Raw genomic sequence first — 27011 nt, 5'->3', positions numbered from 1 at the left:
CGGTCCTTTTCTATAAAGGTGGAAATTTAGGCTATGAAGGCAGTATCACCCACCGCCCCAATGGTCAAGTTCTAAACTGCCTGCTTAGCCCCACAGATGCTCTACCTGTAGGCTGCACAGCACGTGTCCTTGTACTCCTGCAGCTTCACGCACACCATGTTGAGGAACTGATCTGAGTAGGCACTCAAGTCGTGCATCAGGTTCATGAGGTCTTGCACTGTCTTCTCCACAATGATTGTGCTCTGGAAAAGAACACAGAGAGGACGCAGAAGCTGATGAGGGTTTTGACTCAGGTAATGCGTAGGACAAGGAAGGACAACTGAAGGATGTAATCACTTAAGACACCTGAACCTTCCTAGAAAGACATGACATTTAAAACTACTCACAAAAAAAGAAATAAGTATCTTACATAGGGCTGATCCTCCCAAGACCTGAGAAGGTGTTTTTTATGGAAGGACACAGGACAGGGAATTTCAAACTGATTTCATGAAATTCTTGGCATTCACAAGATATCTCTCTGTGGCTTTTAAGAAAGGAAATACATAATTCAGTTGCAGTCGATTTATCATCCTCAGGGTTCTACTTTCAGATTAGGGATCCATGACAGGCAGCCTGAAGAAAAAGCCTTCCAGGAGTTGTTTTTAAAAGTTTCAAAACCATCAATCTATTAAGGATACCAAATAACATTTGTATTGTGCCTTACAGCTTGTAGTATGTTTTCACATATACAGCATATGTTACCCTCACTTGAAACTCACATAATAATGATAATCACGAACACTTACGCATTCTTACAAGTGCAGAGTACTGAGCTAGACACTGTACATGCTTTATCTCATTTAATCCTCTCAACAAAGCCATCAATTGAATCCCTTAACCATCCCCAGTGTAAAAAGGAGGAAACAGGCTTAGAGAAAGAAAAAAGCAAAGCAAGGACTCCAGACTTGTCTTTTCACTACACCATCGCACTTTAGAAACATTTCTCATGAGATCATGGTGCTTCTTGTTTTTGTCACTGTAGAAGCAGTGTCCAAATAGATGTGTTTTAAAAGCGAATTAAAGGAATATCCAAGGGAAAAAATAAACCCATCTTTAGAGACTAATAATACTGTGCAGTGAAACAATGCTATATCTAAAAAGAGGCATTTTCAATAAATTCTATATTTTTGCTTAAGAATAAGAAAAAGGTGGCAAGCCAAGCCAGAAAAAAAGAAAAGGTATAATTGTTCAAACCATTTGTTTGTGCCACTTTCCCAAAGAGCTCAATTACACTGGAGTAAATATTAATCGCACGCTTAGCATTTTGGAATCCTTTGGTCAATAACTGGTTTAATGAATATGTATTTATTTATATAGAATTCCAGACTGAGCCAGAAAAGTGAATGTTAAATTTTTTTTTTTTCCCGGTCTGACAGTAACCTTTGAAATAATCAAAGGCATTTTATTCTGCTTAAATACAGACTATGGGGTACAGGGTTTTGGTTTTCTTTCTTCTACAGTCAAAAAGAACGGACAAAAGTGTACAGCTTTTCTCAACACAGTGGGGGACCAGCTTAAGTTATGAGTTTACACGTACGTGCTTATTTAGGCTAATTTGGGTCTAGAAGTTTCTTCTTTGCCTCTCCTCTCCCCACACCCCAAGTAAAATAATCAGAAGATGAAAAGGAAGGAGCAGTTACATCGTGTAGGGAAAACTCCATGGGAAACCAAATTACAGTCTCTACAGAATCCCCGCAAGTTCAACTTCCTTTTCTGTATTGATTTTAAGATTAAAGCACTGCAGCTTCACCCTGATCCATAATTCTGTTCCTTGGTGTTTGTGTGTGAATGACAGGAATTGATTCTGCTCAGCTACATGTCCCTGTGCTGCTATGAAGAATCAAAAATCCTCATCCTGATTAAGAACACAGGATATCCTACCACACGTGGAACAGCAATTAATAAAAGGAGAGTGGACTCCAGCCATCCTAACAAAGGCCATTTAAAATCTGAAACACTGCAGGGAAGATGAGCACAAGCAGATGGCTCAGATCACTGAGAAAAAGGGCCTGGTTCTATTTCCTATTATGCTATTGATAATCCACTCTGGGACAGTTTTGGGGAGCTCCTGCCTTTCCGATGGCTCCATCTAGCTTTCTGGTAACCAAGGAGAACTTGATGGTCCTCTACGGGCCTTCATCACTCAACTGGTACCTTGGTGCTTGCAGACTTCGGGAATACTGTGTTACTGTCCCAGGTCATCTCAGGTGTGTTTGTTCCTCCTAATTAGACTATCGACTTCTCATAGTGACACTGGTGTTCTTCTTTTCTGAAACCGTCCCTGTGTCACACAGCAGCTTCCCTCTAGCTATTTCACACACGGCAGTGTATATATGTCAGTGCCTACTCTCACAGGTGGGATGCAGAAGGGCGGGCGGGAGGCTTATGAGGGAGTGGATATGTATATACTTACAGCTGATTCACACTGTTGTACAGCAGAAACAAACACAACATTGTAAAGCAATTATCCTCCACTAAAAAAATCTTAAACTCAGCCAACTTAAATTAAAACAACAACAACAACAAAACATAACCTTCCCATCCTTCCCTTTCTTCACGTATTCTGTAATTTCTTAGGATCTTCAGCACAGCACTACTAATCAAAGAAACAGGACTAATAATGTTAACTCATATAAATAATGTGAGGGATGTCATATATGTGAAGGATGTGAGACACATACATCTTTGTATTTTGAAGTCTCTGGGTGGATTCAGTTTGGTCTGTATTTATCCCAGGGCTTTTGGGTGACTAGAATTGTGCTGATATCAGCTGGAAGGGAAGGAGAGTTTGGAAGCACATAGAAATATCCCCTGGAGATAAAGGTTTTGGGGTAAACAGAAAGTACCTGCAGGGAATGATTAGAATGCCATGGTTTAATTCTAATGGTTGTGCTCAACACAGAGCCTATGTGATGCTATATGATTATATACAATTTTCCAGCTATTTGCTTGGTTTTCCTTGTCATGGTAGCACTCTGGATAATCAATCACTACATTCTCTTCAAGGAAAATGACACTGTAGTTTGCCAAATGATGGGCATTTTTACAGGGGAAAAAGATTTCATTTTCCAAGAATTTATAACAATTTCCAAATCAGTGGCTCTGACAGATAAATACTGAAAATATCAAATGTCTAACAAGGTCAATCCTGTTTTTATTTATTTGATCCCTTTGGCATCACAAATGATTTATTGTCTCATTATTAATTTGGCGATTTGCCAGTGGTGACTATAATGACTTCATCATAAGTAAAACCTTGATTTTATTCATTATAATTGCCATTAAACATATCACACATGATTGATATTTGTTTAAAAATAACTCAATTCTCATTTCTTGCAACCTATTACCAGGTAATAAGTCTGAGCTTGACATGAAAAATGAGAACAGGAAAAACAACAAAAAAAAATCCCAGGATAGCTGAGGCAATAAAAAAAAAAAATTGCTATGAAGAATAAACAACTAAAGTTTCTTACAGGGATATATCAGCAATGTAAAATAAGAAGATGATATATAAGGACTAGCTCTTTGGTTCTGCACTTAAAATTTTTAATGAATGAATAAATGAATAAACATGATTGGACATTAAAGACCTTGTCCACTTAGCCCAAGTCCTAATGGGGTACAGCAACCAGTGGTCAACTTTTTTTTTTTAATAGCAGTATAGTTGATTTACATTGTTACGTTAGTTTCAGGTGTACAGCAATGTGAATCAGTTATATACGTATATACATACACACATGTACATATAGCTGCTCTTTTTTAGATTATTTTCCCACACAGGTCATTACAGAGTATTGAGGAGAGTTCCCTATGCTATATAGCAGGTCCTTATTAGTTATCTATTTTATACATAGTAGTGTGTATATTGGAGAAGGTAATGGCACCCCACTCCAGTACTCTTGCCTGGAGAGTCCCATGGACAGAGGAGCCTGGTGGGCTGCAGTCCATGGGATCGCTAAGAGTCGGACATGACTGAGCGACTTCACTTTCACTTTTCCCTTTCATGCACTGGAGAAGGAAATGGCAACCCACTCCAGTGTTCTTGCCTGGAGAATCCCAGGGACGGGGGAGCCTGGTGGGCTGCCGTCTCTGGGGTCGCACAGAGTCGGACATGACTGAAGTGACTTAGCAGCAGCAGCAGTGTGTATATGTCAATCCTGATCTTCAAATTTATCCCTCCCCCACTTAACCCCTAAATAACCATAAGCTTGTTTTCTGTACCTATAACTCTATTTTTGTTTTGTAGATAAACTCATTTGTACCCTTTTAAAAGATTCCATGTATAAACAATATCATGATATTTGTCTGTCTGTCACTTCCTTACTTATAGTCTCTTCCATCACGTCACAAAATCCTTTTGATGGGTGACTATACCTTCATCTCTACTGCCTAGGAGAAGGTAACTGGCACACTGCAGGTGCTCAACAGATGGTTATTAGATGAACTGATGCACATTCAGAACAAGGTGAAAAGACAGAATAGAATTATAACGCAGGATAATGGTTCAAAAGCCTGATTTGGTAATGTTGAATCAGAATACAGTCTCTATTACTACATTCAGTTCAGTTCAGTTCAGATCAGTCACTCAGTTGTGTCTGACTCTTTGCGACCCCGTGAATCGCAGCATGCCAGGCCTCCCTGTCCATCACCAACTCCTGGAGTTCACTCAAACTCATGTGCATCGACTCGGTGATGCCATCCAGCCATCTCATCCTCTGTCATCCCCTTTTCCTCCTGCCCCCAATCCCTCCCAGCATCAGAATCTTTTCCAATGAGTCAACTCTTCTCATGAGGTGGCCAAAGTACTGGAGTTTCAGCTTTAGCATCATTCTTCCCAAAGAATACCCAGGGCTGATCTCCTTTAGAATGGACTGGTTGGATCTCCTCACAGTCCAAGGGACTCTCAAGAGTCTTCTCCAACACCACAGTTCAAAAGCATCAATTCTTCGGCGCTCAGCCTTCTTCACAGTCCAACTCTCACATCCATACATGACCACTGGAAATATTACTACATTACTGTATCCTAATTCTCATGGTTCTAAAGACTGAAGATCTTGGACTTTTCTATATAAACAGTCCTAATTTCCCCTAATTGTTTTATTTTTCTTTAATGACAATCCATAAATATATATACACACACAACTAAATTGCTAATTTAAAGTTTTAAGCTGTATAAATAAATTCTCAACTCAGGAAAAAACAAAAAACTTTAGTTTGGAGAATGTGGTCTCTGTATGTGTGCTGTTTTAGCCCTTGGATCAGAGATGGTTCAGGGATGCGGCAAATAGCCTAGGGTCCTGGGAAACTGCTTTAGGAAGAATTTGAAAGAAAAGAGTAAATCCATCTATCACTTTAGACATGACCCACCACACCCCCTCAGCAAGACAAACAGCAATAATTGTGGAGGGAGGGGCTTTTCCTAATATTTAATGATGACAATGTTTCTGTTTAGGAGGCTATATCCAACTACAAGTTGCCAGATCTCATCATTGCATATTGTCCTTCCAGTTACTATCAGCTCTAAGTTGTTGTTGGCTGTAAACCATGACAAAGACAATAATGACAGAAATCTTCTTTCTGGTTTATAATCTATATTTTGATTTCTGTGATGTTTAAAATAATCTGAATTGGTTTGCTCCTTTAATAAGCCAACTGGTAAAAGACTATGCACCCAAGGAGTTGGTGACTAAGGAAACTGCCACTGCTACACTCCTCCCAATCATGCTTCTATAGCCCATCATTCTCATGTAACCTGTGGCGCCCTTCATGGCATGGCTCTGTCTACCCCTCCAGCTTCAATAGTGCCATCCCCCTTGCTCTCTAAGATCTGGCTACATGAGGCTGCTTGCATTTTTCCTTCTCATTTCAAGGCTCTGTACTTGCCTATAAAGTTCAGTCCCTTGCCTTCCTTTCCTAGAGCACTTTCTCCTATCCTTCAGGTCTTAGATAAGAACTCCTTTCTGTGGGAAGATTCTTCCTAACCTTCATTAGGTTCTCCTGCTACAAGCACTTAGAACATATTTATCTATACAGCCATCTCTCCTTCCCCTTCTTTTGGTTCTGTTTCTCTGGGGAGCCCAGATTAGTCGAGGAGGGGGGTACTGATTGGGAGGGACATCTGGTCGGTGGTTACACGCACACATGTTATATCTCAACTCTGAACAATTTATATCCAGCCATTACACAAATGAATAGGCATCCCTTCAAAACTCTGTCTGAGAATACCATATGTAAGCATATAAGGCTTCTATTATAATGATTTTCACTTAGGGTGTATTTTTAAAACGTGAAGATGCAGCATTCTTGTTGGCAATATTATTATAGAGCACCGTTATAAATGAGAACTGTTCCGAAAGAACAGAAGTTTTGTGGACAAAGAGCAGAGAATTTAATAAATTGATTAAATATATACATATTTATTAAGTAAATATTTCTTGTATGCCAAATACTAACCTAACTGTAGGAGACAAAGATCCAGAAGAGACAAATTTCCTGACTCCAGTAATCTTAGATAGGAGGAAGAGACATCAATTCAGTTCAGTTCAGTCACTCAGTTGTGTTCAACTCTTTGCAACCCCATAAACTGCAGCATGCCAGGCCTTCCTGTCCATGACCAACTCCTGGAGTTTACTCAAACTCATGTCCATTGAGTCCGTAATGCCATCCAACCATCTCATCCTCTGTCGTCCCCTTCTCCTTCTGCCTTCAATCTTTCCCAGCATCAGAGTCTTTTCAAATAAGTCAGCTCTTCGCATCAGGTGGCCAAAGTATTGGAGTTTCAGTTTCAGCATCAGTCCTTCCAATGAATATTTAGGACTGATTTCTTTTAGGATGGACTGGTTGGATCTCCTTGCAGTCCAAGGGACTCTCAAGAGTCTTCTCCAACACCACAGTTCAAAAGCATCAATTCTTTGGTGCTCAGCTTTCTTTATAGTCCAACTCTCACATGCATACATGACTACTGGAAAAACCATAGCCTTGACTAGATGGACCTTCGTTGGCAAAGTAATGTCTCTGCTTTTTAATATGCTATCTAGGTTGGTCATAACTTTCCTTCCAAGGAGTAAGCGTCTTTTAATTTCATGGCTGCAATCACCATCTGCAGTGATTTTGGAATCCCCCCCCCACCCCGCCCAAATATAGTCAGCCCCTGTTTCCCCATCTATTTGCCATGAAGTGATAGGACCAGATGACATGATCTTAGTTTTCTGAATGTTGAGCTTTAAGCCAACTTTTTCATGCTCCTCTTTCACTTTCATCAAGAGGCTCTTTAGTTCTTCACTTTCTGCCATAAGGATGGTGTCATCTGCATATCTGAGGTTATTGATATTTCTCCCGGCAATCTTGATTCCAGCTTGTGCTTCCTCCAGCCCAGCGTTTCTCATGATGTACTCTGCATACAAGTTAAATAAGCAGGGTGACAGTATACAGCTCTGATGTACTCCTTTTCCTATTTGGAACCAGTCTGTTCCATGTCCAGTTCTAACTGTTGCTTCCTGACCTGCATACAGATTTCTCAAGAGGCAGGTACGGTGGTCTGGTATTCCCATCTCTTTCAGAATTTTCCACAGGAGGAGACGTACAAGTTCACAAATATGGACAAAACAGTGTCATAGACACTGCCACCCTGGGCATCTGTATATATGGCAGTAGAGGTACAGAGGAGGAAAGAGTTCACTGGACTACGGTAGAAGGGGTGGAAGGAATCCTGAGAAAGAGGAAGATACAACTGAACTGAGTCCACAAAGACAAATAGCAACTTGTCAATTGACAAAGAAGGCAAGAAAAATACTTATGCTTATGGTAGATGGAATAGAATAATCAGGACATGGTGTGGGATTCTGGGAATTGCACGTGGTTCCTCACGGCTGGGGTGAGAGTGTGCTGTGTTTGTGCAGATTGGGAAGGCAGGCAGAGAGAGGACCCCGGAAGCTAGATCCTGGAGGCCTTTTTACAACACATACAAACAGGGTATCTAAATATTTTGAATATTCCTTCTCCAGCAAGAAAATACAACAAATTAATCCCAATTGATGTCACTAGTCACTAGATGATCCACTTCAAGTACAGGAAGACAATTTCAGAAGGCTCTATTCTACCGTTCAGAAAAGAAAAACATAGAGCCAAAAGGGAAATACGTTCTGAGTTCTGGCAGCCTCAAGAGTCAGGTAGAATTTATAAGTAGGCTTAAACAAAGAAAATATAAGGTTAAATTCTGGGCAATCAAAAAGACTATATCCCTGTAGAAGTCACAAAAGTGCTCATAAAATTTATCTGCCAAGTAAAAACTTGAAATACACATGATGTAAATTACTAATAATACTTATTTTTTAACATTTTGAATAGAGGATCATTTATGGTTGAATACAATCTGTGCCTAACATTATAAGCACAGCTGGCTTTTTATGAGGTTTATTTAGGGGGTTGTGATTTCATATTCAGAACAAAACAAATAGCAGGCGAGGGGAAAGAAGTGTGGAACAGTTGTGCTTAATTAGACTGTGAGATCCCAGGGGGCATCTTTGTTTCCTGAGCTAACACTAGATAACAAAGGAATACTTGTTGACTTATATACTTCAAATCAATGTAACTCTATGGCCTGGTTATCAATTCCCCTTGATGTGTAATGGAACCCAGAGAGGCAAAATAATCAACAATCGGTGAGCATTAGCACTTGCAAGAAGTATCCCCAAGTCTGCCCTCCCCTCTAAACACAAACATATTTCAAAGGTTATTATTCTGCCAACTACCTAGTGCTACATGTTAGGAGGGTCACAGAACTATCATAGTAACAAAATTAGCAGCTATAGTACTTCATTTTTGTCAAGCAATGTTCTTGGTATAAAGCACGGTCTCTTTTCAAAGGGGTGATGACTGTCTACTTGGGATAATATCATTCAGAACAAGAAATGAGTGGCATTCCAAGAGATGAAATTAAGTGTGAAAGACAATGGAGGAGGATTCAGGGAGCATGAACTGGGACCTGGAGGACGGGTCAGGTTGGATACATGGAAAGCAAGAGGTAAGATATTTCAGGCTAGAGAAACGGCGTTGCAAAGGCTGGGAAGGAGGATTGAGCTGGTCTCACATAGCAAAGAGAAGTCAAGGGTGGTTGGAGAAAGGTTGACCAGACAGGGGAGAACCAGTTTGTGGAAACCCTGAATGACAAGCTAAAGGCCTTTTCCTGCAGATGGAGAGAAAGAGGGCAGTGTATTAGACAGTGGAGCCCAGAAACTGAATTCTAGTGCCAAAAGCAACTTGCTGTCCACAGTCTAATTATCTTAAGCCATGTTACAATTATGGTCCTAGATGGAATCTTAGTTTGGAAAAGCTAGTTGTGAAGAACAGCTTTGTAACATTTGGGAAATTTAAAAACAGACTAGATATTATATGACATTAAGAATTTACTGCTAATGTTGATAACAGTGATAATGTTATTTTGATAAGAAAATGCTCCTGCTCTGTAAAGTAATATTAAAGTATTTTGGTATAAAACAGCTTGAAATCTTGGCTAACACAACTAGAAAACCAGATGAGATACACGAAGCAATAGATTTCAGATGCCGGAGAAGGGAATGCATGAAGCAAGACCTATGGCCACCCCAGCTGGTGTTTCCATGCCATAATGCGGAAGGTGGTAGCTAGACAGAGCCTAGAAGTCTTTCTGAGTTGAGGAGATAGAACTTGGAGGTTTGGAACATTAAGGAAGCTGGAGTTTCATGGGGAAAAATACTGGGAAGGCAGGAGCTGCACAAAGAAAGGGGGAAAGAAGGGAGGAGGGAAGAAAAGAGAAAGAGAGAGAGGGAGAACGTTGGAGGGAGGGAGGAAGGGAGAAACAGAGAGAGACCTCTGTATATCATCAAGAAAAGTCCCCTCAGTGTGGGGGAAAAGGAACCCTCCTATACTGTTGATGGGAATGTAAGATGGTGCAGCCACTATGGAAAACAGGGATTTCTCCAATGAGTCATCTGTGGCATCAGATGACCAAAATACTGGAGCTTCAGTATCAGTCCTTCCCATGAGTATTCAGGGTTGATCTCCCGTAAGATTGACTGGTTTCATCTCCTTGCTGTCCAAGCGACTCTCAGGAGTCTTCTCTAGCACCTCAGTTCAAAGGCATCAGTTCTTTGGTACTCTGCCTTCTTTATTGTTCCAGCTCTCACAACCATACGTGACCACTGGGAAGACCATAGCCTTGTCTATACGGACCTTTGTTGGCAGAGTAATGTCTCTGCTTTTCAAGACACTGTCTAGGTTTGTCAAAGCTTTCTTGCCAATAAGCAATTGTCTTCCAATTTCATGGCTGCAGTCACCATCCACAGTGATTTTAGAGTCCAAGAAGAGGAAATCTATCATGACTTCTACCTTTTCCCCTTCTATTTACCATGAAGTAATGGGGCCGGATGCCATGATATTAGTTTTCTTTAATACTGAGTTTTAAGCCAACTCTTGCACTCTCCTCCTTCACTCTTATCAAGAGACTCTTCAGTTCCTCTTTGCTTTCTGCCACTACAGTGGTATCATCTAATACCACTGGAGGAAATAGCAAACCACCCTAGTAAACTTGCAGTGAGAACCTCATGACCTGTATAAAAGGACAAAAAGATATGACACTGAAAGATGAGTCCTCCAGGTTGGAAGGTGTCCAATATGTTACTGGGGAAGAGACGAGGGGAACTACTAATAGCCCCAGAAAGAATGAAGTGGCCAGGCCAAAGTGGAAATGACGCTCAGTTGTGAATGTGTGTGGTAATGAAAGCAAAATTTGATGCTGCAAAGAACAGTATTGCATAGGAACTTGGAATGTTAGGTCCATGAGTCAAGGTAAATTGGACTTGGTCAAGCAGGAAATGCTAAGAATAAACATCGACATCTTAGGAATCAGTGAACTAAAATAGATAGGAATGGGTGAATTTAATTCAGATAACCATTATATCTACTACTCTGGGCAAGAATTCCATAGAAGAAATGGAGTAGCCCTCATAACTAACAAAAGAGTTCAAAACGCAGTACTTGGGATCAGCCTCAAAAACGACAGAATGATCTCGTTTTGTTTCGAAGGCAAGCCATTCAATATCACTGTAATTCAAGTCTATGCCCCAACCACTGATGCTGAAGAACTATCATAGAATCCAGCAATCCCACTTCCGGCATACCCCCAGACAAAAACATAATTCAAGAAGATACACGCAAAAAAAAAAAAAAAAGATACATGCACCCCTATGCTCACAGCACTGGTCACAAGAGCCGAGACACGAAAACAACCTGAACAGTGTACATATGAACGGATAAAGAAGATGTGGTGCATATATACAAATGGAATACTTCAGTTCAGTTCAGTTCAGTCGCTCAGTCATGTCTGACTCTTTGCGACCCCATGAACCACAGCACACCAGGCCTCCCTGTCCATCACCAACTCCCGGAGTTCACTCAGACTCACGTCCATCAAGTCGGTGATGCCATCCAGCCATCTCATCCTCTGTCGTCCCCTTCTCCTCCTGCTCCCAATCCCTCCCAGTATCAGAGTCTTTTCCAATAATGAGTCAACTCTTCGCATGAGGTGGCCAAAGTATTGGAGTTTCAGCTTCAACATCAGTCCTTCCAAAGAACACCCAGGACGGATCTCCTTTAGGATGGACTGGTTGGATCTCCTTGCAGTTCAAGGGACTCTCAAGAGTCTTCTTCAACATGACAGTTCAAAAGCATCAATTCTTTGGTGCTCAGCTTTCTTTATAGTTCAACTCTCACATCCATACATGACTACTGGAAAAACCATAGCTTTGACTAGATAGATGTTTGTCAGCAAAGCAATGTCTCTGCTTTTTAACATGCTGTGTTGGTTGGCCATAACTTTTCTTCCAAGGAGGAAGCGTCTTTTAATTTCACGGCTGCAGTCACCATCTGAAGTGACTTTGGAGCCCCCCAAAATAAAGTCTGTCACTGTTCCCCCATATATTTGCCTTGAAGTGATGGGACCAGATGCTATGATCTTAGTTTTCTCAATCTTTGGCTGAGTACTAATCTTTGCCTGTGTGGCTGGAACTCCCAAGGCTGGTGAGTGAACTACCTGCTAAGAGCAGGTAGAATTCCCAGAGTTCATATAGCAGCAAGAATGGTTCATGCTCTTACCAGCTAGAGCAGAAGGATCTCCCTATAGATACGGAATCCAGCTGAGTTCTCAGAAAGGTACTGCCACAGTAGTGGGACAAGTTAGTTTTAGACTAAAGATTGCCCTGGACATGTATAACAAAGCCTGAAAGCAAAGCTTGAAATAACTGATGCAATTCTATGTCACTAAAATGTGTCTTAAACAAAGCTCAATAATACTGAAAAGACTACAGCAAAATCTATCATCCAATGATGTACAGATGATAGATGCTGGGGAAGATTGAAGGTGGGAGGAGAGGGGGACGACAGAGGATGAGACGGTTGGATGGCATCACTGACTCAATGGACAGGAGTTTGAGTAAGCTCCGGGAGTTGGTGATGGACAGGGAGGCCTGGCGTGCTGCAGTCCATAGGGTCACAAAAACTCGGACACAACTGAGTGACTGAACTGAAGTGAATGATGTATAAAAATTATATGTCCAGCATCCAATCATTTCCCAGGTGGCACTAGCGGTAAAGAATAAACCTGCCAATGGAGACACAAGAGATGCATGTTTGACCCCTGGCTCAAGAAGATCCCCTGCAGGAGGGCATGGCGTCCCCTTCTAGTATTCTTGCCTGGAGAATCTCATGGACAGAGGACCCTTGGTGGGCTACAGTTCACAGGGTCACAAAGAGTGAGATACAACTGAAGCGACTTAGCACAGATGCACACATCTAATAAAAAATTACCTGGCTTTCAAATAAGTGGGAAAATACATAAGGAGGGGAAAAATAAGAGGAACAGAATCGGAAAGAACACAGATAGCAGAATAAGCAGACAAGGAAAAAGATACAATAGCCATTGTAAATATGCTCCTCTGCTCAAGACCATAAAAGAAAGACATGAACATGGCAAGGAGAGAGGTGGAAGACACGGCAATAGAAACTATTCAAAATAAAACACAGAGGGGAAAAGGATGAAAACAAGGTCAAGCAACCTAATATACGTGTAACCGAAGTTCCCGAAGGAGGCGGCAGGGCAGAAAAAAATGACGGCTGAAAAATTTCCAAATTTGAAGAAATCTATAAGCCCACAGATCCAAGAAGCTCAACAAACTTAAAAGAGACGAAGTCAGAAACTACAGGGGGGGCCCTTTACAATCAACTTACTGGATATTAAGGATAAATAGAAAAATCTTAAAAACATTAATTAAAAAAAAAAAAGAAAAGAGATTTGAAAGGAAGCCTTTGGATTCTCATTTCCGTGCTCTCTTTACTACCCCATACGCTGACTTCTCCTGGGGGAAATGGTGTTACATGAGGATGGACTTGGCTGGCACAGTGGGATTGACTGAGGCTCTGGTGGTAGTGTAGGGTGGCCTGGACAGTGGCGATAGGAGGAAAAGAAGATTCAACAGGGAGAAAAAGAGAGGGACAAGGACAAATAATCAAGAAAACAAGTATGAGAAAAGCTGAGGTAGAAGAGTTCCAAAGAAGAGGGGTAGTGTAAGGACGTCCGACTTGTAAGAAACCAACCACTCACAAGTCCGCCAATGCAGCAGTGAAGGTGAGAGTCGCTCAGTCGTGTCCAAGTCTTTGTGACCCCATGGACTATACAGTCTGTGGAATTCTCCAGGCCAGAATACTAGAGTGGGTAGCCTTTCCCTTCTCCAGGGGATCTTCCCAACCCAGGGATCAACCCCAGGTCTCCTGAATTGCAGGTGAATTCTTTACCAGCTGAGCCACAAGGGAAGCCCAAGAATACTGGAGTGGGTAGCCTATCCCTCCTCTGGTGGATATTCCCAACCCAGGAATCAAACTGGGGTCTCCTGAATTGCAGGTGTATTCCTTACCAACTGAACTATCAGGGAAGGCCTAATGGAGCAGTAAGAACCTTCAATGGGAGGCTTATTCTGGGTAACAGTCTTCCCAGGAATTTTATTTTCCCACTGTATATTTCTAAATGTTCTCTTTCTGTTCAGAGGGCCCAATATGATCCCATGCTCTACACTCTAGTTATATATACATTTTTAAAAGTCAAAACATTCTTCTCCTTAATCCAACCAATACAAGTTCTTTTTTTTTTTAAAGATGTAATTTACTCAAAGAAAAAATGAATAACAGAAAGCCACATAAAAAGTCATAAAAAAGAACAAATATAGACAAGCCTATAGAAAACACATACTCAAAGATAATCAAATTCTAGCCAGTACTTGACTATATTAATGAAGATAAAATATATGTTTCCTTCTTATTTTGGATACACTGGCAAAGATTAGTAACATGTATATTATAATATAAAAGCAAATGTTAGAATGAGCTACCTACTCATCATCCATCAATCTACCCAACACTTAATGAGCACCTACTATGCATTACCTCATTTAACTCTCTATACATTTTATTTATATAATATGTATTTACTATCTGTAAGAAGAATACTATTATCTCTATTTGGTAGCTGTGTGCTGTGGTCAATTGCTCAGTAGTGTCTAACTCTTTGGGACCCCACGGACTATAGCCCACCAGGTTCCTCTGTCCATCGGACTTTCCAGACAAGAACACTAGAGCGGGTTGCCATTTCCTCCTGAAAGGTTGTTGTTGAATCACACGAATACACCGGGATTCTTGGCCCCCGGAGGAGAAGAATTCAATCCAGGGCCAGAGACGAGGCTTGATCGCTCGGAGCTTTTGTGTAATAAAGTTTTATTAAAGTATAAAGGAGATAGAAAAAGCTTCTGACATAGGCATCAGAAGGGGGTAGAAAGAGTACCTGCTTGCTAGTGTTAACAATGAGGTTATATAATCCAAAGAATGTCTGGAGGTTGTAAAGACCTCCTCCGACCTACTCCCATAATTTACATTTTAAGATAACACTCTTCAGGCAAGATACATCCTTGTAAAGACCAGGTATACTCCCATAATTAACATTTTAAAATAACAGAAGGTTGAATCCAAAGACTGTCCTTAGGCAGGATACATTATTGGTATATAATCCTAAGGAATGTGGAGAAAGAAAAAAAGTTTGTCCTTTTTTCTTCCTTGAGAATTCCAGACCCCTCTCTCCTTGGGGACCCCGAGACTCCCTATCAACCTGCCTAGGAAATGACTCTCTCACTCCTACAGGGGATTTTCCCCACCCAGGAATCAAACCTTCGTCTTCTGCATTTGCAGGTGAATACTTTACCCGCTGTGCCTGGGAAGCCCATTTGATAGTTGGGGAAATGGAAGCCCATTTGATAGCTGGGGAAACCAAATACTAAGAGACCAAACTGTTTAACATCACACAACTAGAAAGCTGCCGTTCCAGCCAGGCAGCCTGAATCTGTAGTTGCTTCTAGAAAGAAATACAGATAGAGTGAGTGATGAGTTAATCTTTTCAGGCAGTCCACAGTGTCCAGTACAGCATGGTCAAGGTGCATGAGGACTGATTTTGGAAGGTTATGATGACCTTCAGATGACAGTGTCAGTCTTGTGACTGGTGAGACCATAACCAGGTCTACAGGAAGCTGTGAAGGGGCTCAGCAAGCAGACAGGATGGAGTCAGGGCAAGGAGTGAAGACTGGAGACTCCTGGCCCCAGACTCTCCTGGCTAACCTGCCATCTGGAAGGATAGGCCACTCCAATGCCAGCAGCCAAGACACTCTTCGGGGACAATGCTACGCCAGCAAGAGGTTTAATCTTATAACGCTTTCCTTATACCCCACCCTCTTACATCACCCAGAACTGATAACTGAGACAAAAGATTTAGACAGAAGGACAGAAGACTGCCAGACAGGCTCCGACTAGTAATTCAAACTGTCTCAAACTTATCTTTCTGGAGATTATATTTTCACATAATTTTCCATGCCCTGCCATCACTGTCGCATTTTCTAACACCCCTTTTCCTGAGAACTCGGAGTACTGCATAAATATTTCAATCAATATCCCAACAGATTGTGAGAAAGTAGAGCAGTCGTTACCACCCCTATGTTTTAGCAAGTCTAACACTTAAAGCAGTTTCAAGGAACAAGTATAACAGTTTGAGAGAGGTTTGTAAAGAACTCCAGAACACCAAGTTGCCACCAAAGGGGGTCCTAAATGCTTGCATGTGGCTATGGTTTTCAAATTCTTTTTCGACTCAGACCACTTTCTGTCAAGCTGCAAAGCATCTGTATTCACAGAGACCCCTTTCTTGATGTAGTGGTGCTATTCAAGTGTATTATGTGATTATTTTGTCCTCTTGAAGATTACATGTCCTAGTCACTCCATTTGGTGCCAACACACACACACAAACCTGGAAATTCACAGAGCAGAACCTTCACAATTCTTTTTTCTAGTTAAGGCAAGGCCTCTGCAGCAGGAAGTTCCAATGACCCACGGTGGGGCACAATTCATGAGGGAAGAGCTACAGACTTATAAATCAACATGTCAGAGGAGGAAGCCCGGCTGAACCCAGTGGGAAATGCATGCTACACACACTTTGTTCCACTCTGTGCAGGCTCACCTGTCTTCGGTGGCTCACACCATATAATCATCAATTATGCTGACAAGTTTCCCTCCAAATCGTTTCAGCCTCAGTTACTCAGAGGTGAGAGCTGGAGCCCTCCATGGAGGAGAATGAGAAGGGAGCTCGGCTTTCAGGAAAATAGAACATATGGGATTATTTTGGGGAGACAGTGTGCAAGGAAGCGTGCGAGCGTGCACACACAAGGGGAAATTTGTTCAAGGGTAAAGACCCAACTGGGTTATGACTCATACTGGGAGGGCCAATACAATTTGAGAAGAGCTCATGAATTTAAAAAACTAGATCTGGTTTTTGACAAAAACTGGCTGTTGTACATCCAGCATTCTAGCTCATTCTATAAAGTTAACTGCTCTATGTGACCTGTGCATGCTGAGCAAAAGAGTATGAAGGTCTTCCCTGGTGGCTCAGTTGGTAAAGAATTCACCTGCAATGCAGGAGACACAGGTTCAATCCCTGGGTTGGGAAGATCCCTGGAGAAGGAAATGGCAACCCTCTCCAGTATTCTTGCCTGAGAAATCCCATGGACAGAGGAGCCTGGTGGGTTACAGTCCATGGGGTCGCAGGAGTTGGGCACTAGCAACTAAACCACCACCACCAGAACAATATGTACCACTGGGCAAAAATCAACTCACTAGAAATCAGGAGACCTGAGTTCCAAACATGGTTATAACACTGACTGCCTTTAGGAGGTTGAACAAGATATTCGCTCTTTCTTCATTGGCAAGGGCTGTGATAATCTTCCTGACCCATGGTGACATCTTCAGCCTGCCTACCATAAAGCTGATTTGAGCTTTACCTCTTTTCCCCAAGTTTAGGAGGTGACTCATTCACATTTATCCTAGATTTTAGGTATCAAAGCACATGATCTGCGCCTATATGAGATGAGAAATTTCACAATGCATCTGATGAACTCAACTCATGGCATCCTGCCAAAGTCTGCATGGAAGGAGCAATAACAGAATCACCCACACACACTGCCCAGGGAAGCAGCTTTTCTCCTGAGTCTAAAAACAGTTAGTGGCTAGAAATCAGAATATTGAAGGTTTGACGTGTCTCCTTCTATAAGAATTTCTTCACACAGGAAACGCCCACGTTACTGGCAAAGATACAGCCAGCATTTAGGTGTATGACAATTTATAGACTTTAGGATATCCCCAGCCAGGAAACATAAATGGACCAACACAGATTCAACTTTTGATGGTGCTAAGCTATGAGGCTTAAAACAGAGCCAAAGAGATCACCTACACTGTCACTGTTTTTACAGACGTATGATAAAAGCATGAATGCTTCAGCAGCAAAAAAATAGAGGAGGAAAAGAATATCAGAAAAAAGGACAGTTCTTCCCCGCAAAGTAAACCTAAAAATCCCCCCTCTCTCTCTCTCGCACCCACCCACCCACATCACACCCACCTACACCCACCTTTACCCCCGCCCCCATCACCACCCCCACTGTGCTGAATTTACTTTATCCATTCTCTGTGGATCTCACTTTGGGCTGACTCAGGCGGGTTGGTAGATTGGGCTTTGGGAACCACAGCTCTATGAGGGAGGGGTTAGGTATCATTAACAGCGTACATGTTTTACAGATCACTATGCCTGGTGAGACAAAAGTGCCAAGGGACACGTTCAACTCTTCTGTTTTCACCTGTAGGGGTGAGGGGGTGGGTGGTCATCACTGCACCAAAACAGGATTTTGTATTTACCCTGGACTCTCTCATTAAATGAAGGAGGAGAGCAGAGACAGGCTCACATGTTTTAAAAATTAAGAGAAATTAAGCACACAAAGATTCAGCTGTCAAGATTTTATCTTCAAGTTGTAAGTATAAAATTTTTTACAATACAAAATTAACACAAAACTCAAACGTACTAAATGGAATAATAAATTTGTTCAACAGCCTCTTACTGTAGGTAACTCAGGAGGTACTTTAAGAACAGGCAGATATAATTTGGAAAGAAAACTCTAATGATTCATAAAATTACCACCGTTCCCATGTAACTGAAAACAATAGAGCCTACCGCAAAATACAGACAGAGCATTCAAATCATTTTAATGGTTTCTCTTTTTTTTTCTTTTAAACTCTCTGCTCCTTTTATCACTAAGATTTTTTTTTTAATGAAAAGTGGAATGTCCCTGCTGCCCATTTTCTTCCTTTATTGTTTCCTTTTTGTTCTAAAAATGAGGGTAAAATTAAGAGCTTAGATCACTCGAGATTTCCAGATGGTCAGACAAATGAGTATGGGGCTCGTGGGCTTGTGTTTTTCATAAGATACGGTCGGACACCTCCCATTCGGGCTCCAAGGCTCTTGTTCAGCACAAATCTTATTTAGCCTAAGTACCTTCAGTGTGTGACAACCAAATTTCTACACAGGATGAGGGGGCAAAATTGGTTTCACTGCTTAAATTAAAATGGGAAATTTTTATGCATTGCACAGTATCCCTTAATTTTCTTGGTGTGTATATCTAAAATAGACATTTCTATACTTTAATCTTTGCCTATTATTCTGAAATGTGACTGTTTTTCTTCCTATTTGTCTCCCCTCTCGAGCACCTTTTCTCCAGGTTGTTTCTTTAAAGTGAAAGACACTCAGTTATGTCCAACTCTTTGTGACCCCATGGACTGAATTCTCCAAGCCAGAATACTGGAATGGGTAGCCATTCCCTGCTCCAGAGGATCTTCCCAACCCAGGAATCAAACCGGGGTCTGCTGCAGTGCAGGCAGATTCTTTACTAGCTGAGCTACAAGGGAAGCCCTTTTCATTAAAGCTTTTCCTAGTTCCCTGGAGCTACTAATCCTGTGTTATAACCCCAGGCCATTCTTCTTCTTTTACCCTCAGATGTTTCTTTTGCTATTCTCTTTTCTGTCTTAAACTATCTACCATACAATAAGCTTGTGGGTTAAAGATGGAGAGCAACTGCAAGTGTTTAGTTTCTTAAATAAATACGCATATATTGTTTACAATATGCCAGGCATTATTCTAGGTGCTTTTAAAATTATTAACTCATTTAATCCCCAGAGTAATTCTATGAGGCAGATACTACTATGAATTCCACTTGACAGATGATGAAACCGAGGCACAAAGCCCAGGGTAACACAACTAGTGAATGGTGGAGCCTGATTGGAAGGACTGATACTGAAGCTGAAACTCCAGTACTCTGGCCACCTCATGTGAAAAACTGACTCACTGGAAAAGACCCTGATGCTGGGAAAGACTGACGGCAGGAAGAGAAAGGGATGACAGAGGATGAGATGGTTGGATGGCATCACCGACTCAGTGGACATGGGTTTGGGTGAACTCTGGGAGTTGGTGATGGACAGGGAGGCCTGGCGTGCTGCGGTTCATGGGGTCGCAAAGAATCGGACATGACTGAGCGACTTCACTTTCACTTCTTCTTTCTTTAGGGAGCTGAGGGAGTCCTGATTTGTGATGTTTGATGGTTTCCACTTGTAGACACTCCTGCCACAGTATATCTCAAGCTTCCAATGTGATGTCTCTGAACTCAGAGGTGGGAAGAGATGCATAGTAACACACCTGGTAATACAGTGCTGCTGCCACGGCTGTAATATGTGCAAAAAACTAAGAACAGAGATGCTAGTAAAATGCAAAATAATCAAGTGATGAGTTTAGTATTTACTACCTTTGTTTTTAATATTACAGGACTTACTTTTTAGTAATGGCTGTGTTTACTAACTGGCTCACACAACTTCTGACAATTTTAACATCCAGCTCTTGGGAGCCTATGGAAGCCAGCTGTACATCACTGAGTTTGAGTATCCAAACACATCCATTCTCAAATAAGTGGGCTGGGTCATAGGGTGGAAACTTGACCTTCACAGTGTCCAAAATTTGCCACACCAGGAAATAAATTCAGGAAGAGGCAATCAAAGAAAAATGATAGAGCTTACATATATATATATAAACAAATCAAATAGCCAATCTAATCTGATGAAAGGAGATGACCAAGAGGTCAAGTGTAAAAAAGGGAGTTTGAGAAGGTAAGTTCAGAGAAGGCCCGAGTCTACATTTTCTAACATGCCATAGGTCATGAGCATCAAACAGAAGACCACTGCACAAACCTACCATCTAGCCTCACACTCTCTAAATGAGGGCCTGCCTCTCCACTCTGTTCTACGTAGGCTCTTTATTCACAGGAAACAGAAGTAAGGAAATAGACTAGGACATTCATGGAATAAAAGGCCTTAGGTGAGCAGTAATGATAAACTGTATAAAAAGAGGATTCAGGAACATCACGAGTACTATTGTAGTATTAGGATCTGACATGGCACTGAGAAAAATGTAAAGCTCTGATACAGAGAGAAGAAAAAGTCAAATATCACAGGGAACTAGTAACCTTTGGAGAAAGTCAGTCCGTTTCACTCACCAAGGTTTCTCCATAGTCAAGCACAGAGTAGTACAGTCATATTCAGTAATTTTTTCCCACTAAATGAATTTCCATTCTATCTGTTTCATGAGGTCTTTGAAATTCTTGTCACTTTTTGTAAAAAGCAATGCTTGTGTGTGTTTGAGTGTGAAACTGTTTTTTTATGGAAAACTTTCTGCTTATTTGTTACTCAAGATCCTAGTAATATTTGAAAATTCATGAGCTCACAAAGGAATGCACATTGAAAATTTTGACCTCCAGCTCTTCAGATAACCTCACTAGGTCCAGTACAATATAGAATTTTATGGCTAAAGCATTTATCAACTGCTTGTAGAATTGGGAGATTAGTGCAAGATCCATCTCATTACTTCAGGCTGCCAAATAATGGTCTGTTTTGCTAATTGACACCTGAACATATAATTATAACTGGCAACCCTACATAGCAGAGCACCTTAGGTCAAAAAATCAGCTAGCTTCCAGATCCCAAGTGGCAAACTGAGGATTGAATTGGAAGTTAGCTAACACAGTTCTCACTTTTATAACTGCTAAGAGGAAGCACAGATGTAAGCCCCTGGTTGGCTTTGGTAAGGCTAATACTGACATTAAGATCCTTTCAGCTGTATTGAATACTGTATTTCTAGTTCCTCCAGAATCTCTTCTCTCAAGTGATAAGGATTTCCTGCCATAAAATTCTAGTTTTGAGGACAGATCCTATCTTCCTGCTATAGCTAATATGGTACAGCCTGGATACAGAAAAACAGAATAACTGTGTTTAGTGAAGATGAGAAAGATGGACTTAGGGGAGAACTTACCTCTGGGTAAAGAACATACACCTCTATTCACTCTCTCTCTCCACCTCCAAATCTCAAGAAATGACAGTAAGGAGACTATTTTTGGCCAAGACAGAAATCTATAGGATAAAGAAAATAGGAGGGAGAAGACAAAGACAATGCAATATTGGAAGCAAGAAAGCAGATCAGATTGGTAAATGCTTCTAACAGGCTCAAGAGAGTGGAATCTTATGTCAGTAGTGGGAAAAGCAGAGAAACAGTCCACTTTCCACTGCAAGTTCCAGACAGCCCCAGGTTTATCTGGATGTGAGGGCAAAACAAGAGGAGCGACTAATATAAGGAGTGGCTAAAACAAGGAGGATTAGTTGAAAGTCTATTATTTAAAAAAAGTAGTCAGAGCCATAGACTATACTCCCTGTTGGGTAATTGTCTCTCCTCCACTCTGGTAAAAATATGAAGGTTTGTTCCTTGGAAAGAGTGAAACAGAAGGTCTCTGGGCTCAGAGACAGAATGAACAACTAAAGAAGGGGGGAAACAGAGGAGTTAAGTGATTTAAGGAGTTAAGTGCATATCAGATGCCAAGAATCCCTGGCCTTCTTCCATCCTCTTCCCACTTGGTTCCCTGGATGATGGCAGTGAGGCCTTCAACCTCTAGGCAGCAGATGAAAGAATCTTTCTCTGGGAAGTCTGATCCAAGAGAAATGACCTGAAGATACTGACATTGGAGGCATCTCAAACAAATAACCCAGTCAAATCTTCAGGGTTCCCTGACCCCAGCCCAAGCCAGGAAGTGAGATTAGAAGAACAAGTAAAAGCTAAAGAGCTCTCACCCTTATTTGAAAACTAGAAAGGATCTCTTTGCACCAACCTCCATACAGAACTCTTACTACAGAGAGTTTCAAGTCCTTTAATTTACTTATTAGAGAAAATTCTTGTTTTTTTCCTTCTGTGTTCTTGGCAATTATTTGATTACCAAATTGATGAAATAACCTCCGATTCATGCTGCTTTAAATGAGAAGGCCATTAGCACACATGCTTTCAAGATCCTTGGGAACCATACAGTCAGATAACACACAGAGGGCAGTGCACAAGTCATAATCTTCTTTTAATTAAGTCAATCAATACACATTTGCTCAGGTTCTACCGAAAGGACCCAGTCTCTTTTAATATGCACACCTACCTCTGAGGTTTCTAAAAATTAGTCTTTGGCAGGGTTAAGTAAGTGATTAGAGTTTTCCACTGTTATCCTACAGGTCAGACCATGTATCACATTTAAGTGAATGTGGCAGGATAATTTTCTGGAGACTCATTTCTGTTCTCACTGCCACAGGAACCTTGGCAGGACTGAGGGGGGCAGGGACACTCTAGAAGAATATTTTTCTCCTTTTCCCACTTGTAAAAGAAAAAGCAAAGCTTTGGTTCCCCAGGAAAGGATTAACCGCTGCCTTTTGCCTCAAGCAGTTCCCAAAAAGAAAGTCTACCATCCAGGTCTCTGGAAACTGAGCTAGACTGCCTTGGGGGAAAGGGCAGGAGGTTTTGCATGCTCTGGAAGTACTGGGACAGTGATGGAAATGACAACAGTGGACTTCCAGAGCTCTGACAGTTCTAACACCTCAGAAGGTGTTCTCATTGATACCTAAGTTAGAAATTTATACAGTAGTTTATTTCATCCTTGCAACAACCCTGTGAAGAAGGTACTGTTATCGCCATTTTTCAATGGGAAGAATGGGGGGAAGAGATAGGGAGTCTGGGATGGACATGGACACACTGCTATACTGAAGATGGATAACTGACAAGGACCTACTGTATAATATGGGGAACTCTGCTCAATGTTATGTGGCAGCCCGGATGGGAGTGGACTTTGGGGGAGAGTGGATACATGTATATGTATGGCTGAGTCCCTTTGCTGTTCACCTGTAATCATCACAACATTGTTAACTGGCTACACTTCAACATAAAATTTAAAAAGTTTAAAAATAAATAAGTAAATAAAACAAAGGGGGAAACTGAGGCACAGAGAGTGTGGGAAATGTGCCCAAGGCCACATAGCTAGTAGAACAGGGAAATTAGATAATTAAATTGGAAGGTACTGGTCAGAGCTGGGACTTAGTGGAAGAAGTGAGTGGCAATGTCCCAGATGAACTGACCCCACTGCCCACCCCACACCTCCTCACCAAAAGAGGTGCAGAGGTGTCACCAGCATAGCCGGTCTAGCTGGCATTATCTCCTGCCTTCTTCCCCCATGATCCACAGCTGTCCTGAACCACACAACTCCCGCCACAGCAGGGCCTTAGGACCTTTTCTTTCTAATACATGAAATGGCCACTCCTCCTTTCTCTGCTTGGTATTCCCCTCTCAATCTGCAAGCTCAATGTTAGCCTTCTCTGCAAAGCTGTTCCTGACTCTTTCTGAATCAGTCATTCATCCCTTTGTGTTCCCACAGTGCTTTGGACAAATTGTGACTACAGAATTATGTGTTTTCCCAACTCCCGACCATTTCAATGAAGCTAGAGCTTGAGACACACAAGGCCCTGAATATCCTGAGTGGCCGGTTGGCATCTGGTATCCACTAAGCCCCATGTCTGAGGGAGGCAGTAGACATCGTACAGTCAGAGGCAAGAGTTAGAAAGACCGGGATTCACCAGAGACTCTGTCGGTGACTTGCCCTGTAACTTCAAAAAGTCACTTAATTTCTCTCAACCACATGACTGTTGCAAAGATTAAATGAGATCACACATATAAAAAACATATTGCCTTCTTCATAAATGATAATGAATGTAATTTTCCTGAGAAAATACTGAGAAATAAATACAGTCTTTACTAAGAAAATACACACAGCAAAACAGACGTCTCCAAGTGCACAGTGAGTGGACAGTGATAAAGGCACAGGAACGAAGCAGTGAGGGCGTCTCTGGTGGCTCAGTGGTAGAGAATCTGCCTGCAGCACAGGAGATGTGGGTTCAATCCCTGGCTCAGGCAGACTCCCTGGAGAAGGAAATGGCCATCCACTCCAGTATTCTTGCCTGGGAGATCCCACGGACAGAGGAGCCTGGTGGGCAACAGTCCATGGGGTTGCGAAAGAGTAGGACACAACTTAGCAACTAAACAGTTGAGCAATTAACTAGGATACAAGTATTTCTACAGAGGAATGAGTGAAAATGAAAATGCAAAAGATGCAAAGATAATCTGGTTCAAAAACATGCTGGCAGTATTAACATAATTTGAAAGAACTGTTAATACACTGAATTTATATACATTTCTACACATAAGTAAACTACATAAGACAACTCTCAAGGTTTTCATCAAAAACAAGCTACACTTTTGTTTTCATCTGTTTGTTTCAATGCACAAAGAATTTTTAAATCTTCATTTCTACAAATAAAAGGTTTCCTTTTTTTTAAGGAAATGAAAACAAGAAATTCACTAAAAATAAAAATCTTAGAAATCATCTCAAATCTGATCAGGCAAATGGAATTAGTGAAGATAACAACTTTGTCCCATGAAATTTATCTAGGAAAAATGTTAAAGTATTATACTAATATGATGGTAAACATCTTTCAAATTATATACATAATAATCCTTCACTATTCACTTTCATTTTTCAGGCAAAGTTTTTCAAAATCCTAATCCCCTAACAGGTGATTTAGTTATTTCAAAATAATATTTAATAAGACAAAGGTCCCATACAACCATATACTTAATATAATTTCCTATATGCCCATCTGTGATGCTTTTTGAAAAATCTATTCATACATTTCCACTTGTTGGAGAAGACTCCGCAGGTCTTAATGTAACTCCATAATGATTCATTACAAATTAATGATTCATCATTATTAATATCAACCCATTTGGTAATACAGTCATGCTTTTAAAGGCTATTAATGCAGGCAAAGCAGTTTGCACCCCATTTAAATAGCTCCAAACCAGCATGTCATTTTATGGTTTTATAAAGTTTTTCTTATAGGGATGAACGGCTATAAAATTTCATTACACTGAACAAAAAATAACAGTATATTCTTACTCTCAGTTTCTGCAGCTGCTAATTTTGCTGCTTCTTAAAGTACTGCAAATCAGAAAATCAGATAGACAAACTTTTCTAGAATAAATAGGCTTTGACGAAGGGTGAAGCACAAGGGATTTGATACCCAGTTTTATTATGACTGCTGTTCATGTAACTCAGAAGCATTCAATTTTGCTTGTATTAACCAACTTTCAGTATCAGTCAAGTATTCAGAGGAAACGAAATGCAAGCATCACTATCCTCTCCCACAATAGTAACTCAGGTGTGTGAAAAGTACAATACCGATAAATAAGAGATTTACGAGAGAGATGTATTTTTCATATATAGACTTGTATTTACATTTCCTGAATCAAGCTAAGTCCTATCCACTTTTGTATATCTCAGAGCACCTAATGCTGTAGCTTGTATGTATACAGTTAGCAATCAATGATTATTTGCTTCTTGAAATAACCATAGGAGTTAGAGAAAAGGAACCTTTGGCATCTTCATCTAATGAATCAATGGCTTCCAGTGATGATGAGAGCAACTATGTGGGCATATCTCCCTATCAGAGCACAGAATGGGGAAGACAGTTATAATGACAATGTAACCAGATTGAGAAACCACAGGAGGAGCTCAGGTCTGGGGAAGACAGTGTTCAGAGAGGCCCTGTCCCTTTACTGTCCCTGGGCCATCAAGTATTATCACAGTATATAAGGCCTAACTTTTCATTATAGGGGGCTGGAATGCAAAAGTAGGACGTCAAGAAATACCAGGAGTAACAGGCAAATTTGCCCTTGAGTACAGAATGAAGCAGGGCAAAGGCTAATAGAGCTCTGTCAAGAGAATGTACTGCTCATAGCAAACACCCTCTTCCAACAACACAAGAGAAGACTCTACACATGGACATCACCAGATGGTCAATACCAAAATCAGACTGATTATATTCTTTGCAGCCAAAGATGGAGAATCTTCATACGGTCAGCAAAAACAAGACCAGGAGCTGACTGTGGCTCAGATCATGAACTCCTTATTGCTAACTGCAGACTTAAATTGAAGAAAGTAGGGAAAACCACTAGACCATTCATGTATGACCTAAATCAGATCTCTTACGATTATACATTGGAAGTGAGAAATAGATTCAAGGGATTACATCTGATAAACAGAATGCCTGAAGAACTATGGCTGTGGGTTAGCAAC

The 27011-nt window shown here is 41.1% G+C and overlaps 1 protein-coding gene across 1 annotated transcript in view; it reads right to left on the bottom strand.

Annotated features, from left to right (window-relative positions):
* Positions 1-27011, bottom strand: part of EXOC4 (exocyst complex component 4) — an 806466-nt gene that overhangs the window by 165148 nt on the left and 614307 nt on the right. The window contains exon 12 of the mRNA XM_070787321.1: positions 106-242. Coding sequence (XP_070643422.1) covers positions 106-242 — 137 coding nt within the window. The remainder of the gene's footprint in view (positions 1-105; positions 243-27011) is intronic.

This window comes from Bos indicus, chromosome 4 (assembly GCF_029378745.1).
Source record: "Bos indicus isolate NIAB-ARS_2022 breed Sahiwal x Tharparkar chromosome 4, NIAB-ARS_B.indTharparkar_mat_pri_1.0, whole genome shotgun sequence".
Taxonomy (NCBI): Eukaryota; Metazoa; Chordata; class Mammalia; order Artiodactyla; family Bovidae; genus Bos; species Bos indicus.
This window is presented reverse-complemented; position numbering and strand designations above follow the sequence as displayed.